Genomic DNA, 14,427 nt, shown 5'->3' with positions numbered 1-14,427 from the left:
ACAAAAGTTAAGTAAACAAAAAGAAACTAGCACTTGTGTGTTGCAGAAGTATAACCCACACGAGTCAGTATTTGGCAAATGCATCTTTGGCTGCAGCTACAGTTGCAAGTCTTCTTAGGAAAGTCTGCATCTGCTTGTGCATCTGGATCCTGCAGATTTACCAGTCTTCCTGGCAAAACTCTGCTCTGTCAGGTTTCATGGAGATTGTTGGTGAATAGTGGCTTTCAGGTTGTGGCACAGATTCTCTGTAGGATTAAGGTCTGGGCATTGACTAGGCCATTCAAGGACATTCAGGTCCTTAGAATGGAACCACACGAGTGTCATTTGGCTGTGTGGTTAGGGTCATTGTCCTGCTGCGAGGTGAACCTCCACCCCAGTCCCAGGTCCCTTGCAGACTGAAACAGGTTTTCTTCTAGAATTGCCCTGTATTTGGCTCCATCCTTGTGGCACACAGTCCCGACCAGTTTCCATGTCCCTGCTGAGCAAAAGCGTCCCCACAATGCAATGCTTCCACTTTCACAGGATGGTATTCTCAGGGCAGTGTGCACAGTCGGCTTCGTGCCGCATAGAGCAGCTTGCAGGAAAGCCCAAAGGTTAGGCTTCACTCTCACCCTGCCAGAGAATCCTTTGCACATGTCTGCTGTGCCTTTTTGCCACCTCCAAAAAGGCTTTGATATGGTTTTGTTTTAGTAATGGCTTTCTTCACTCTGCTTGCCCATAAAGCCCAGCTTTGTGGAGCATTCAGATGATAGTTTTCTGATGGACAGTTTCTCCACCTCGTCTGAGGATTTTTCCACCTCCTTCAGAGTTACCATTGGCCTCTTGGTTGTTTCTGTGACTAATGCCCTCCTTACCTGGTCACTGAGTTTTGCTGGATGGCTTTCCCAAAGCAGCATTGTGGTTGAGCCATACTCTTCCCATTTTGTAATCATGGATTTTGCAGTGTTCTGGGGGATGTTCACAGTTTAGGAGGGGGTGGTTATTATTTGTAACCCAACCCTGATTGGTGTTTCTGCACAACTTCATCTCAGAGTTGTTTTGATAGCTCCTTGGTCTTCGTGATTCTGTTTGTTTAGATACACTCTCCAACAAATTCTGGGACCTTCTAGAAACAGGTGCATTTAATCTGAGATCATGTGAAACTGGAATTGCATGCAGGTGGACTTCATTCAACCAGTTACAGTGTGTGACCTCTGGATGCAGTGGGTTGCAGCAGAGTTTATTTTTACACGACACAGCAAAGGGGGCAAATACTTCTGCAATCTGTTTTTGTTTACCTAACTTATGTGCCGCAATGGAAAAAAGTTTGCACCTTCACAGTGTTGAGTATTTTGTGTACGTCAGTGGTAACAATGCCCAGTTAAATCCGTTTCGGTTCCAAGTTGTAACACAATGAAATGTGGAAGAGCCTAAGTGAATATTTATGCAGGACACTATCTAGGCATGCGCCTACCTCCCTACTGTGGAGGAATCACTGTCAGTCCAATGGACACATCCCATCCTAGAAAAGCCCACAGTGGCAGAGGGCTGTGTCTAGGGGTTTTCAGCAGCTGTGGCTTCACTCAGATGGAAAAGGCACACCATGTCCAATTCTGACAGCTGCACCAGCTTATTGGAAGGCTTTGCTGTGTCCAGCTAAGAGCTATTCCAACCTGTGCAAAGCTGGATCTTTGTGCTAGTTTTCAGTAAGCACTCCAGAGATGCTCAGCAATATTTCTAGTGTGGTAAAACTGTGATAGACAAACCAGTAATGAAGGGCCCTTCAGTTTTTGTTCCCTTGAGCATCGATGGCAGCCTACAAACTAAAACAAACCCTCTTCTGTAGACACAAACTTTTCCTGAGCAGAGATAGACTTCCGTTCTCATAAATTTGAATGATCTTCCCAGACTCTGCCCTGTTTTAGCTTCTCCAAGGCTTCTCTCTATGAAGTTAAACATGATTTTTAGCTCTTTCACTTGCTGCTGCTCCAGGGAAATGGGTTGAATAATATGTTCAGTCTTGGTGAGTCACGGAGGAGTTCTGAGAATTTGACCTTTTGCCTTCTTTCCTTTATTTGTAACATTTCTGGCAATTGCATGTATTCTTCTTTTTGCCCAAACTCCCCCCACCCTTCCAAACGAAGTAGCTCTTTCACTAGGTACAACTGGTGGGGGGAAAGTCCATCCCCACCTCCTGAGCTCATCAGGTTTCCTCATCAGCTGAGAAACCAGCCACGGGTTGTAGCGATTTCCTAATCACAGCTACAAGCTCTGTGTTAGAACAATCCCCCAGACAGTAACAATCCATTAAAAATGGCCTTAAATGGCAAGACCACATCCAGGAAAAATCCGCTGGCAGGAACTTGTCACAGTATCTTTTACAGCTCAGTTTGTCCCCTGCTGCTGCTGAACTAGTGTTACAGGGTACGACACGGAATATGGAGCATCGGTTGTTTGGAAAAGCCGTATCACTCCCATTGGAGCAGGTCCAACCGCAAAGCGCTGCAAAGCTCCCATTCCAGTTGGTGAAACTGGGGAAGGACTGATTCTGCTACCCCTTTTTGTTTCTTCTGTTCTCCTGGGTTCAGAGAAAGAAAGTCTCCAAAGCAGCACTTGCATCCTAAAGCAGCTGGTAAAATTTCTTTAGAGTAGTGCTATTCAACTGATGAGGCTGGAATTCAAACCTGAATCTGGAAAATGGAGCTTAGAATTCCAGACTTCCCATATGAATTTTGCAGTTCCACATTGAAGGTTTGTTTCCTCCAGTATGAAGTGGATTGTCTTGAATCTAAATTGATTCTGGGAAGGGGATAGGGATCAGGTGTTCCCTTCATTGGTTCCAGCTCTGGTTCAGATAAATAACTTTCACAGATTGCCTTGCTGCTGAGAATGGGCAGAGGTTCCATACAGGGGACGATGGGATCACTGAGCTTCATAAACGAGAGACCGTGGGTCTAAAAGGCTCATAGGCATGGAGCTCAGTGGGCAGTCTTCCTACAGGGTTGACTTCCCAAGTTCTTCCAAATAAAACCCAACCATATGCAAGATGAATTAAATCCATAAAGGAAGCCACAGCCCCGAATTTGGAAGAGCTGAGTGAGACTGCCAGGGATGGGATATTTTGGAGGGCTTTCATTCATCGAGTCGCCATGCATTGGAGACAGCTTGACAGCACATAATTACAACAAACAAATTCAGGGAGAATAGGACTATCAGTAGCCCCTGGTCCAAGATCAGGGCAGCAGTTGTGGAGAATCAGTGGCAGAAGAGAGTTGTGGCATTCATATTATGCCGGTCTTAGTTGCATACATTATCTTTGGACTAGTACAGTGATGTATGGGATTGCCTTTGAAAGCTGTTTGGAAACTTCACCTGGTCCAGAATGCTGAGCGGGACTGTTGACTGGGGTAGGTAGTCCACAGTCTCCACTGGTTACCAGTCTGGTTACCAACCTGCCCCAGTCAGGTACCTTCACAGGCTACCCATCTGTTTCCAGGCACAAGCTAAAATACTAGCTGTGACCCACAGTGCCCTATGCAGCTTAGGAGCAGGTCGCTGTATGGACTGTAAGCCTACACAGACTTTAAGATTTTGAGAAGAGGCACTGCTGCCCCCAGAGTGACAATGACAGAGAGGACCTTCCTGGTTGCAACTCCTGAACTGCGGAGCTCCCCACTGAGGATGGCCAGTTTGGCTCCCTCTCCACAGTCCTTCCACCAGCAGGCTAACAACACTTTCAAGAAACCCATTAGCTGGGTACACTTTATATTCTCCTGCATCTGTGTTTTAACTGTGTTTAATGTAGTTTAACTGTTTTAATTATATAAATGTACATGTAATTCCTATGACTGAGTTGCCTCGAGTGCCATTTTCTTGGGTGAATGCTGTTAAACAGTTAAAGAGATGTCCTTCTGTAAGTTTTCCGTTGGCCTCTGGTTGGCCACTGTGGAAACAGACTGCTGGACGATGACGATGACGATGATGATGATGATGATTGCATTACATTTATAGCCTCTTTGGTTCCTCGCGCAAGAAACTCAAGGCAGCTTACAAGGATCTCCTCTTCTCCATTTTATCCTCACAGCAACATCACTGTGAGGCAGGTTAGCTGAGTTTGTGACTGACCCAGAGTCACCCAGAGGGTTTCATGGCTAAGCGGGGACTAAAACACTGTACTTCACTGGCTCTCAGAGAGGCCTTTGGTCTGATCCAGCAATGCTCTTCGGACCCACATGCCTTCTTGGACACTTTGGCTGGCAGCAAGTCAATTGCATGGCATTTGCTAATGCATTCTTTGTTATTATAGTACAGTAGACTCTCGACTATCCAGCTCGCTACTATCCGGCCTAGTTAAAAAATAACTATCAATGAACAGTAAAATGTTTAAATAATTTTTTAAGAATTAAGCCTACGTTTTACGTTAATGTTTTGTTTATTTTAAAAGTGTATGTATTCATACTGTACAGTGACATGATTTTATGTTTTCTGCAATTAAGTTAGACATTATAAAATTTATCTTAAAATGTGTACAATATTTTTATCCTTGGACTTCCTTTTTCTGTAATAAATTTTTAAAATGTACAGTACAGTACATAACAAACATTTATAAAGTACTGGCCTGTACTAAGAGTTCAGAAAATATGAATAAGAGCGGGTTTTGGTATAAAAAGGGTGTTTTTAATGATTTGGATGGGGTAGGAAGTGAGCATTTATAGAACTCCGGCCTATCTGGCTTGCCCTTCCTCCACATTAGGCCGGATAGTTGGGAGTCTACTGTAATTATTTTGAGAAACTGACTGAGTTCAGCCATTTTAGCACCTTTTGAATGCGTAGGGCATCAACCAAAAGACTTAAGAGTGCTGAATGGAACCCATGAAAATCTTAAATAAGCTTCACTCTGTTTGAGTTTCTGGCTACAGAATGAAATATAGAATCAGTGCTTATGCATGTTGTGTGTGCTTAATTAACAACTGCCTCCCACCTTGGCATCCTGCCCCACAATTTTGGTGATCTTAGTCTCTTCCAGGAAATCCATCCAAACAGGACAACAACAGATGGAGGCAAGAAAGCAACATTTCTGGACAGCATGACAACACAGGGCTTTGCCACTCACTCCACAGAAGATGCTAATCACTGGGTGAGGAAATGAATCCAAGTCAAGTCTCTGGGGCTCATACAGGAATAGCCTGAAGTTCTGCAGCTGTCTCAGAAGTGGGACTACAGAATTGGGATAATGGCAGTTTTAGTCCAATACAACTGGAGGGGCCAGGTTGGGTGTGTTTGCCCTCAGTTATCTTGCTACCGTCAGATGCAGAGGAGAAAGTTGTCCATCAGAGGTGTGAAAATAAAATTTACCAGTCAGCCACACATCTCTTTTCTTTTACACAGTACTAAACATTATGAAAAGCCTGGGCAGCAAGTTAGTCCCAGCTCTCAAAACTGTCTCAAACCCAGTTTGGGAAGCTTTCCCAGTCACACTGAGACAAGCCACTGTTACTCAGTGGGAGTAGAAATCTACTCTGCAGAAGGTAATCTGGATGCTTGACTTCATTACGATTTCCACACACTGAAAATTGGGTTGCTGGGTGACATGTACAGGTGCAGACCATGAGTCCCAGCTCAGCTTAAATTCTGAGTGTTGAAGCAGATCCTAATTTTATTTTGATTTTTATATAAGGCCGCGCTGCTTGTGTTGGAGCCTTGTTTTAATTCCAAGTGTGCTTTCTGTGGTTTACAGTTCTTCATTTAACTATCAAACTTTTTAATAGGAATCATGAGACGATATGCACAGCGGGTGTAGGGTATAACACTGACATTCTATCAAGCAGCAGACACCTTGGGAATGAAGTCTGCTGTTGGCTATGAAAAATTCTGAATGCTAGAAGTTTTTCTTTGTATTGCCTTAAGAGTCCTTTTTAACACTGTCCCTAGTTTGGAGGATGCACAGTCATCTCTTCGTCTCACTCTATATATTTTGACTTCCTTCCCTGTTTATCACTGCCATTAAAGTATTCACATGTATGATCATTCTTTATCCAGCACATGCCATTGCAATGTGAGGTTAAGAGCATAGTCCTATATAGGTCTCCTTAGAAACAGGTTTTATTGAGTTCACTGGGGCTTCCTTCCAGCTTTGTGGGTATAGGATTGCAGCCTTAGTGTGAAGATACTAAAATTCTAAAAACCTGATTGTTGCTTATTTGTTCATTTTTATCCACTCTACTATATTACCTATCTGTCTTAATTCTCTGCTTCTTGGTTCAGCACTACCATGTAACCATAAAACAATGAGCCTAGGTAGCCTGAATTCATGCACATGCAACTACAGTCAGACACACTAAAAGCCCTGAACCTACAAGAAGCAAAATCTAGTACTGCTTAGGCTAAACACAGCCATTTTCCTGAGATGAAACATTGAAATTGTTAGCCATGTTTGAGAGAGAGGTAACTTCATTTTTCTGAGATTGCAAGTCTCAGTTTAGCAGGTTTATTATGAGATCCAATTGTAACTTGTTGTTATAGTGAGAAAGAAATGTAGTATTCTATCTGACATTTTCCAATAATTTTAAATCAATAAGCCATTTATTCATTTTATTTATTTGTTTGTTTGTTTTTGAAATGGTATACTGTTCACTCAGCCATGCTGACTCTCTGAATGGTTACATTCAAACTTTTTAAAAAATCATTGATTTTTATATCTCCTGTGCCTGATATTCACAGAATAAGAAAAAAACCAACTTCCTTTGGAATCTTTTACAGTTGATTTTACTGGGCAATCTTAACTCGGGGAAAGTACATTTTCTTGTTTAGTTCCTCATTTATGTGTTCTTTTTTTAAAAAAAATCCCTGTAATCCAGAAAAACATGGACCAAGGAGAAGATAATAATGATCTTCAACTCATTAAGAATTTTGACCAATGGTTACAAGAAGAAAATGCCAAGTTGGCCAGCATCCTTTCCATGAAGCCATCCACTAACAAAGAACTTGAAGCAAGGCACAGCAAGCTAAGGGTCTGTTTCTTTCCATTGTGCCACATTAATTCTTCAGTACTGTACATTCTTGTTAAGAGAAAGCATTGATCTGGTATCTAGCAATGGGACAGGGGTATGGGAAGGTGCCTTATACCAGTGAAGGCCTTTAGTCCACCTAACTTTACTGACAGGCAGTAGTTCTCTAGAACTTCACACAGGACTCTTTCCCAGCGTTACCCAGAAAAGCCAGAGACCTTCTGTATGCAAACGCTGTATGTCAACAACAGCATTGCTTAACTTATGAAAGGCTCTTTGATCAGTAAAAATTGCCTTCTTCCCTCTCTTTCCCCCCTGGAAGCTCTTCTATCTATTGGAAACCATTGGACAGGGTCCTATGCACCCTGATTCTGAATTATAGTCCTTCCTCAATGGTCTAAATCATTTCAGCAAGTTTCAGAGGAACTTATTTTTTAAAGTTATAATATATTCAAAGGAATATAAACCTTTGAAATACTAGCCATGTAAAGGAGCCCTGGTGCTACCATTTTGTGGGTACATGAGGCTCACAGGGAAGCCAGTAACATATGATGACAGTCAAATCAGACAGGTAAAATCCCATGCAGTAAGCAGAGTCAAGTCACAGTAGGGTAGGGTAGGTTTGGCAGATACAGTCCAATCAAAGTAGACAGGTCAAGCACAACAGGCAACTTCAGAGATAAGGAAAATAGGACTTTGAGTAGTTTCATGTTTCACCTGCTGGCTGTAACTTTCTTCTACTCCAGGAGAATGTTGTCTCAGCGGGGAGCTAAAGCCAGCTGAAGCTTTATGTAGACTGACAAGACCTGCCAGTTCAGTCAGGAGTATCTCTCTGAAAGGAGCTGTCTGGACTGTTAAAGCATCCTTGCCTGACTGTATAGCTTCTGCAAGGATAAGGAGGTGGTGGTTCTACTGGGCGCTCATCCTGAGTCAGAGGCAGGACTATATTCTCCAACTAGGAAAGCCCTTAATGCAGTATTGATTGTCCAACACCCCGGAAGTAGCCTGTTTCTTGTCCTATTCTGTATCCTCTGCTGCATCCTGGAAGGACAGCGGGCTGGGGGCCATACAAGCTTAACTATGTGATAATACAATGGAGGCTTCACTGTTGTTTACATTTTATGGTTGTAGATATTCATGAAACTCATGAATATTTATTGGTAAGGAGTTATTTCAGAAAGCTGCTCATAAACACAGTATGTCTCCAGTGCCTCCTCACATCCAATGCTTGTCTAATTTACCTTCTCCCTCTCTGCAGAAACTTCAGTCTCGTGTTCCTGAGGGTCAGCACCATTTTGAAGATCTCTTGCGCCTTCGACCAATTGTGAAAAACTCTGCTGAACTGGAGGAGTTGCGCTACCAATGGATGCTCTACAAGTCCAAGTTGAATAACTCTGCTAGCTCAGTGGTAGGCATTGTGATCTTAGAATGGCGAGAAGCAAAGGCATTGTGAATCTTTTAAATGAGTCTGTATAGCCGTAAGGTTTCTGTAGCTAATCTGTTGCCCAATGAAGCCACATTTATTGCAAATGAGAAAAAACACATAGTTATACTTACTTTAAAAAGTGTTGGCCTGTTTTAAACTACTTCAGCAAGTACAGAACAAGTGGTTCTAAAAGATTACTGTATTCCATTTTGCTCTATGGCTGCCCATTAGTACTTAAAGGTGCTCAGACAGCAAGTAGCTCTCCATTTTAGCAACTGCAGGGTCAAGTCCAAAGCATGCCAGTCCAGTTTAGAAGTTTGTAACCTGGAATAATGCATTACTGGAGCCATAAGGCTGCTTTCAAAAATGTTGCCATGTATGCGCCCCATTTTCTTCCATTAGTAAAATTTAATGAATGAAGGTGTGATGTGATTTCATTACACCTTTCACCAGCAATGAAGGAGAAATTGTTACATTTTGAAATTTGTCTCCTCCGAATTTTGCAGTGAAACTCACTAAGAAATAAATCCATACAGAAATGCATGTATTAAAGGAAATAATGTTTTAAAATTCATTATGTTAGTAAAATTGCTGTCAGTGGTGTATACTAGGCAAAAAATGCATGCAAAGAACCACATATAGGCAGTTCCCAGGTTACGAATGAATTTCATTCCTGAGGAAATGGAAATCTGTCTTTAAGTCAAATTTGTATGTAAGTCGGATCAAGTATAGTCAGGTTTCCACATAGTGGGGTTTATGGGTGCAAATGCCTGTGAAAGTGGAAAACCACAAATATCTCTAGTCTCGTGCACGCGCACCCCGCCCAAACTCACCAGTGCCTCCTCTTTGTACCAAGGAAATGCTGATGAGATTTCCCTCTCTGGATGGGCAGGGCAGGAAGGCCTGCTTTGGGGGCTTTTTTCTCTACACTTCCTCTCTCTCTCTGATGATGCTGTGGAGGCCCTCACTCACTCCCTTTTTGCTTCTTCCCTGTGGTGATGCTGATTTCCTGCAGTAATTAAAAAAAATTAATAATTCATTCATAATCACAGGTTGTTTGTAACCTGGATGTTTGTGCTTCAGGGATTGCCTGTAGCAGGAGAAAGGTACACAAAAATGCTTATGCATTTTCATGCAAACTTAAAAAAAAACCCTCAGATTTTGGATGAACTGAAATAAAACTGGAGGAATTCTCACAGTGCAAAGCAAACTGGTTTTAAGACTGGAGAAAGGAGAGAAACTAACATTGATGGATTCATCCACCGCTATCCCTAACCTACCCTGCCCTACTTCATTAGATGCCCCTTGTAGTGGAGCAAAAGTATATATTTTGCTTTTCTACATGCCATTTGGGAAGAGAAGCAAGAGATGTGGGGTTGTGTTCAGTACTATGTAGTAGTTTTAATATCTGCACTTTTTATCTAGAAGGTACTACTAATGGGGATGGGGGGTAGATTTGTTCTTTTGTACACAAAGTTCTGACTGCAATCACATTTACACAAAACAAAGCACACAGTCCCTTGGACTCGAGGTACGTAAGGAGGAGGTACAAGGAAAATACATTTTCAAAGTTGTTTTGTGTTGCAGTTTTATCTAGTAGCCTTCTGCAAAACTACAAGGAGGCAGTAGGTGTCAGTAAAATCATAGTTGTTCTTGCCGTAAGCCTGCATCCAGCTTAAATTGTTTGGAAACAAAATCCATTTGGAATTTAAACTGGCTGTGTGTGCTTTAAAGCTCATTAAATAGAAATCACCTGCTGCTTTAGCTTGTCCAGATGACAAGAAATTTTAAAGCAACATTCCCCCCTGTGAAATAAACATTGGCTTATAGCATCCACAGGGATCCCATGATACATGCTTAAAAAGCAAACCTTTTGTCTTTCTAAACAGATGACAAGTTCCTTGGAAGAGCCAGCAACATTCAGAAAGGTAAATGTTTTTATTTGTTCACCAAAAAGGAAAGGGGGGCATGCATATATCCATATGAGCATAGTAGATATATGCATGCCTGTCTGTGGGTGTAATGAAGAGGAAGGTTTAAAGCAGCAGAAGAGAAAAGCACCATATATATATAGGAAGGCAGACTAAAAACGGAGTAATTAAAACATATATTTGGTGCTAAATGTTTTGGCTGCTGCCCTCATCTGTAGCTGAGACTTTGGTGGATGTTAGTTCCTCAGAATTAAAAAGTGGAGGTGCAAGTGATATAAAGCCTACAAATTGTCTTCTTGGTTTAGAGCTAAGAGTCCTAAAGGTCCAGAAGCTTTCCTTTCTGTCCGGCACATTCATGTCTTGATCAATAAGTGCATTGATCAGAGCACTGTGAATAAAAAGAAAGTTGTTTTTTGCAGAGTAAAATGAAGACAAAAACATATACAAAGATGTGGGAAATTAGGGGTTGTTTGTTTTAAAGGTCTTTATCACAGCCATTCCCACCATGATGGACTGCAATTGCCAGCCTGTGAGAAAAAGGGGTTGTAGTCAACACAGCTGGAGGGCAACAGGCTGATGAAGACTGTTTTAGAATATATGCAAGCTGTAAGGCAAAGCTCAGCATTGGCGGCCTTGCTCAGGCACTAGGCCCACTCTCAGATAACCCTGCGCACACCTGAGGAGCTGGAAGGTGCTTTCTTAACGGAGAGCATCCTTTCCTGGGGCCATGTGCTAAGGGGGGCAGCTGGCTGCTGCCCCTGCTCCGTAGCCCAACCCTTGGGCCTTCAGCGTTTCCATAGCAGCCGTTGCATCAGCCTGCTGGCCAGTCCAATGCCTCAGCAGCACTCTCTGCTCTGTCTCGCCCTTCCCTGCTCACACAACTGCAACATGCCTTCAGGTGAATGCATTACGGAGTGGCATCCATTAAAGTGAAGAGATTACTTTGAGACCGCTGTAACCTCACAAGGAAGTGGCTTAAATATAGGCACATACCTTATACTGAGTCAGCTCATGGGTCCTGCCAGCCTGTTGCGCATAACCTGCCAGGCAACCTTTAAGGCTGGGGTCCCCAGCATGGTGCCTTTAGGCCCAGGTGTGCCCCCGGACACTTCTCTTTCCTTCCCCTTCTGTTTTGATTTTTTCTTTAAGACTTATTTTAATTACTAACTTTTTAAGTGAGGAAGTGGCAAAATGAAGCGTTGCTCTCCCGTACCATCTTAATTTGGGTTTGTGTGCGGATTTTAGTCATATCACTTTTCTCTTAGTTTTCCTTCTGGGAAATGTGCTTTGTGATTAATGATACCCACCATGGCAGGTCTTTCATGGCAGCCATTGTGTGAGAGCATTCACAATGCTCTCTCAGAATCCGAAATATGTTCAATGACAAAAAAGTGTTTGTGGCATCTCTTCAAAGGATGCTGTCAAAGGTTAGGGTTAGGGTTACACTTAGGTCTTGTTGTCTGTCATTTCTGACCATTTAGTTTAGTCTCAGTGTTAAATTTTGTACTCCTAAGAGAATGTGAAGACTGGTGACACTGATTTTAACTGCCTTTTTGGAAGCTAAGGTCAAACATACCACCACACAGTTACAGGTACCATGTTGTAAACTTTTGGTAATCTACATTTCACCTATTTCAAATTAGGTTTTTTTAAATGGAACTCTACTCCCTTTGCTCAGATGTGATATGTGTCAAAGCAACCCTTGAAATTCAAGTTCAGTTCCTTTCACACAGGCTGAAACTTCTTAAATCCAAGACAGAGATTTTCTCCTTCATATCTCATGGGTCTGTTTTTAAGGGTTTCGGAAAATGCATTTTCAAAACCACATTAATGAATAGTGCTAGTTTCATTGGAGAACTGGCTTGACAAATGTTTTCATTTGTTTTCAGAAGTGCTTATTTTAAATAAATAAAAATAATTCCTGTAATATTGCAAAAAGCCCTCAGCAAACAGCAACAAAAACTACTTAGCAAAAAAGCAGATCCAGTCAGAATAACTGTTTTCAGCACCATTAATAAAAAGGAATGGGGAACACCAGATCCAGCACTTATATTTCCTTTTTTTAAATAAGTTTTATTTGAAATTATAACCCTAAAAAAACACAAAAAGAAAACTACAAACAACATCCATCATCAAAAACATCGAGCCCGCTGGGTCAGCCCCCACACCCTTCTTTTTCCATTTATGATAACTTAAAAACATATTTAAATCTAAGCCAAGTTCCATTTCTCTAGCCAATAATAAAGAGAGTCCCAAGTTTGATAGAAGTTATATTTCAAATACAGGTATTAATATAAGCAATCCATATATCCACACAAGCATCCGTTGAAATAGTTGACTGTAGATTATGCCATTCAGTTTCTTTAACACAGAAGAAATGGCTAACCCCCAGCACATACATGTTTCCCAGAACTCATTGTTTTTGCATGATTGCCAAAAACTCCAAAGGTGAAGTTCAAGTCTGCAGGGACATGTTTCCCACCCATTCGTAGAATCCTTGAATGGAATAAGTTGAATTAACCCAGTGGCTTTGCAGACCCTGTGCCTTCAGGGAGTATTTCCCACAGTGACTTGCCTGTCCGCGAATCACTGAGCATCTGCTGCAAAGCACTGTACATCACAAAATATTCTTGTTCTCACACAAGTCTTGTGATGGTCCGGGTTCATTCCAGTTTACATTCTGCAAGAGTGCAATCTTAACAAACATCCAGGTGAAGTTAGCAACTGTAGGCTATATAGGTGTCAGGTGGTTGATGGACTGTTGAACTGGAAAGCTGGGAGACCTGGGCTCTAGTCCATGCCTGACCATTGAATTCATTGGATGACTGTGGGCCAGTCACTCTCAGCCTAGCCCACTTCACAGGGTTATTGTAAGGATAAAAGGGAATGGAGGAGGACTGTGTAAGCCATCTTGTGTTGCTCAGGAGAGGAAACAAGAATAAGTGCAACGTTATAATAATATCTATTTTATCTTTCTTGACGATGCTGTGAATGGTTATTGTAATCTGATATGTTTTTTTGGCCTGTTCTTCCACCATCCCCAGTTTTTTCTGCTGCCATCTTTTTGTTTCTGCAAAATAATAGCCATCGTAGTAGTTGGGTGCACATCTTATTGTGGTGAGGGGCTTTGAGAGTGCCAGAGAAGCTGATCCCAATGCTGGCAGGAGGCCACACTGTCTCACTAGACTGTCTCCTCCTCCTCATCATCATCATCACTGATATTGCTAAACTGCAGTCTTAGATTCATCCACACTAGAACTTGGCCAAACCGTTCACCACACCCTTTTTTTCCCACCCTTTTGAGGGTCAAAAGTACCCCTAAGGAGGGGTGGAAGAAGAACTTGGAAAATGGCGCTGAGATGGAGATTGCTCAGCTACCTTAATGTTCTGTGGAAAATGCATAATCCATGAATGCTGAGATATTCCCTTCTTGCCCCCTGAAATGCCCTTAACCCCATTCTCTTCACTTTTGCAGCCTTGGAGAAATCACCAACGTGGTTATCTCCATGCTGGCTGCCAGGCAGGGGAGGTGAGGATCAGCTTTGACATCAGAAAAGGAGCCCCAAACATCCTGTGCCCCTTTGGACATTGTCCATGGGGTTATCCGATCAGGTTTGCCCTTACTTTACTAGGGCCCAAGAATGGAGCTATTGCTTTTTAAGCTTTAAAAAATCCTTTATACAGACTGGGTTCCTGACATGATAAACCACTGTGGGTTTTAGCGTTGTTTGTCTATCATGCCAGGAGCCAATCATGGTATTTCAGCACAGTAAGTTTTGTCCTTAGAAACCATGCTAAGAAACAATGGTTTCTTATATGACTTCTGGTTTGTTATATGTTTTCTTTGTCCAAACCTGGACAACACAATCCATCATGACAGAAAGCCCAGAAAAATGGGGGAGGAGAGCAAATACAGTGAGCCCAATCATCTGTCAAGGTCATTGTAGCTTCTTGGCAATTCAGGACTAGCTGTGCTGATAGTTTATCAGGATGGTTTGCCTTGATGTGCAAACCTACCCACTGGCACCAGCCCCTTTGCACACAGCTTCCTGACCTGGCAGCCCTGGAACGCCTGCTGACTGTC

At 42.3% G+C, this 14,427-nt stretch overlaps 1 protein-coding gene across 3 annotated transcripts in view; it reads left to right on the top strand.

Annotated features, from left to right (window-relative positions):
• Window positions 1-14,427, top strand: part of SYNE3 (spectrin repeat containing nuclear envelope family member 3) — a 93,882-nt gene that overhangs the window by 63,556 nt on the left and 15,899 nt on the right. For all 3 annotated transcript variants that reach the window (XM_044436179.1, XM_044436180.1, XM_044436178.1), the window contains 4 exons: window positions 4,996-5,116; window positions 6,837-6,989; window positions 8,245-8,394; window positions 10,302-10,340. In XM_044436179.1, the coding sequence (XP_044292114.1) occupies window positions 4,996-5,116; window positions 6,837-6,989; window positions 8,245-8,394; window positions 10,302-10,340 (463 nt within the window). The remainder of the gene's footprint in view (window positions 1-4,995; window positions 5,117-6,836; window positions 6,990-8,244; window positions 8,395-10,301; window positions 10,341-14,427) is intronic.

Source organism: Varanus komodoensis, unplaced genomic scaffold, assembly GCF_004798865.1.
Source record: "Varanus komodoensis strain SLA01 unplaced genomic scaffold, ASM479886v1 scaffold3, whole genome shotgun sequence".
Taxonomy (NCBI): Eukaryota; Metazoa; Chordata; class Lepidosauria; order Squamata; family Varanidae; genus Varanus; species Varanus komodoensis.
This window is presented reverse-complemented; position numbering and strand designations above follow the sequence as displayed.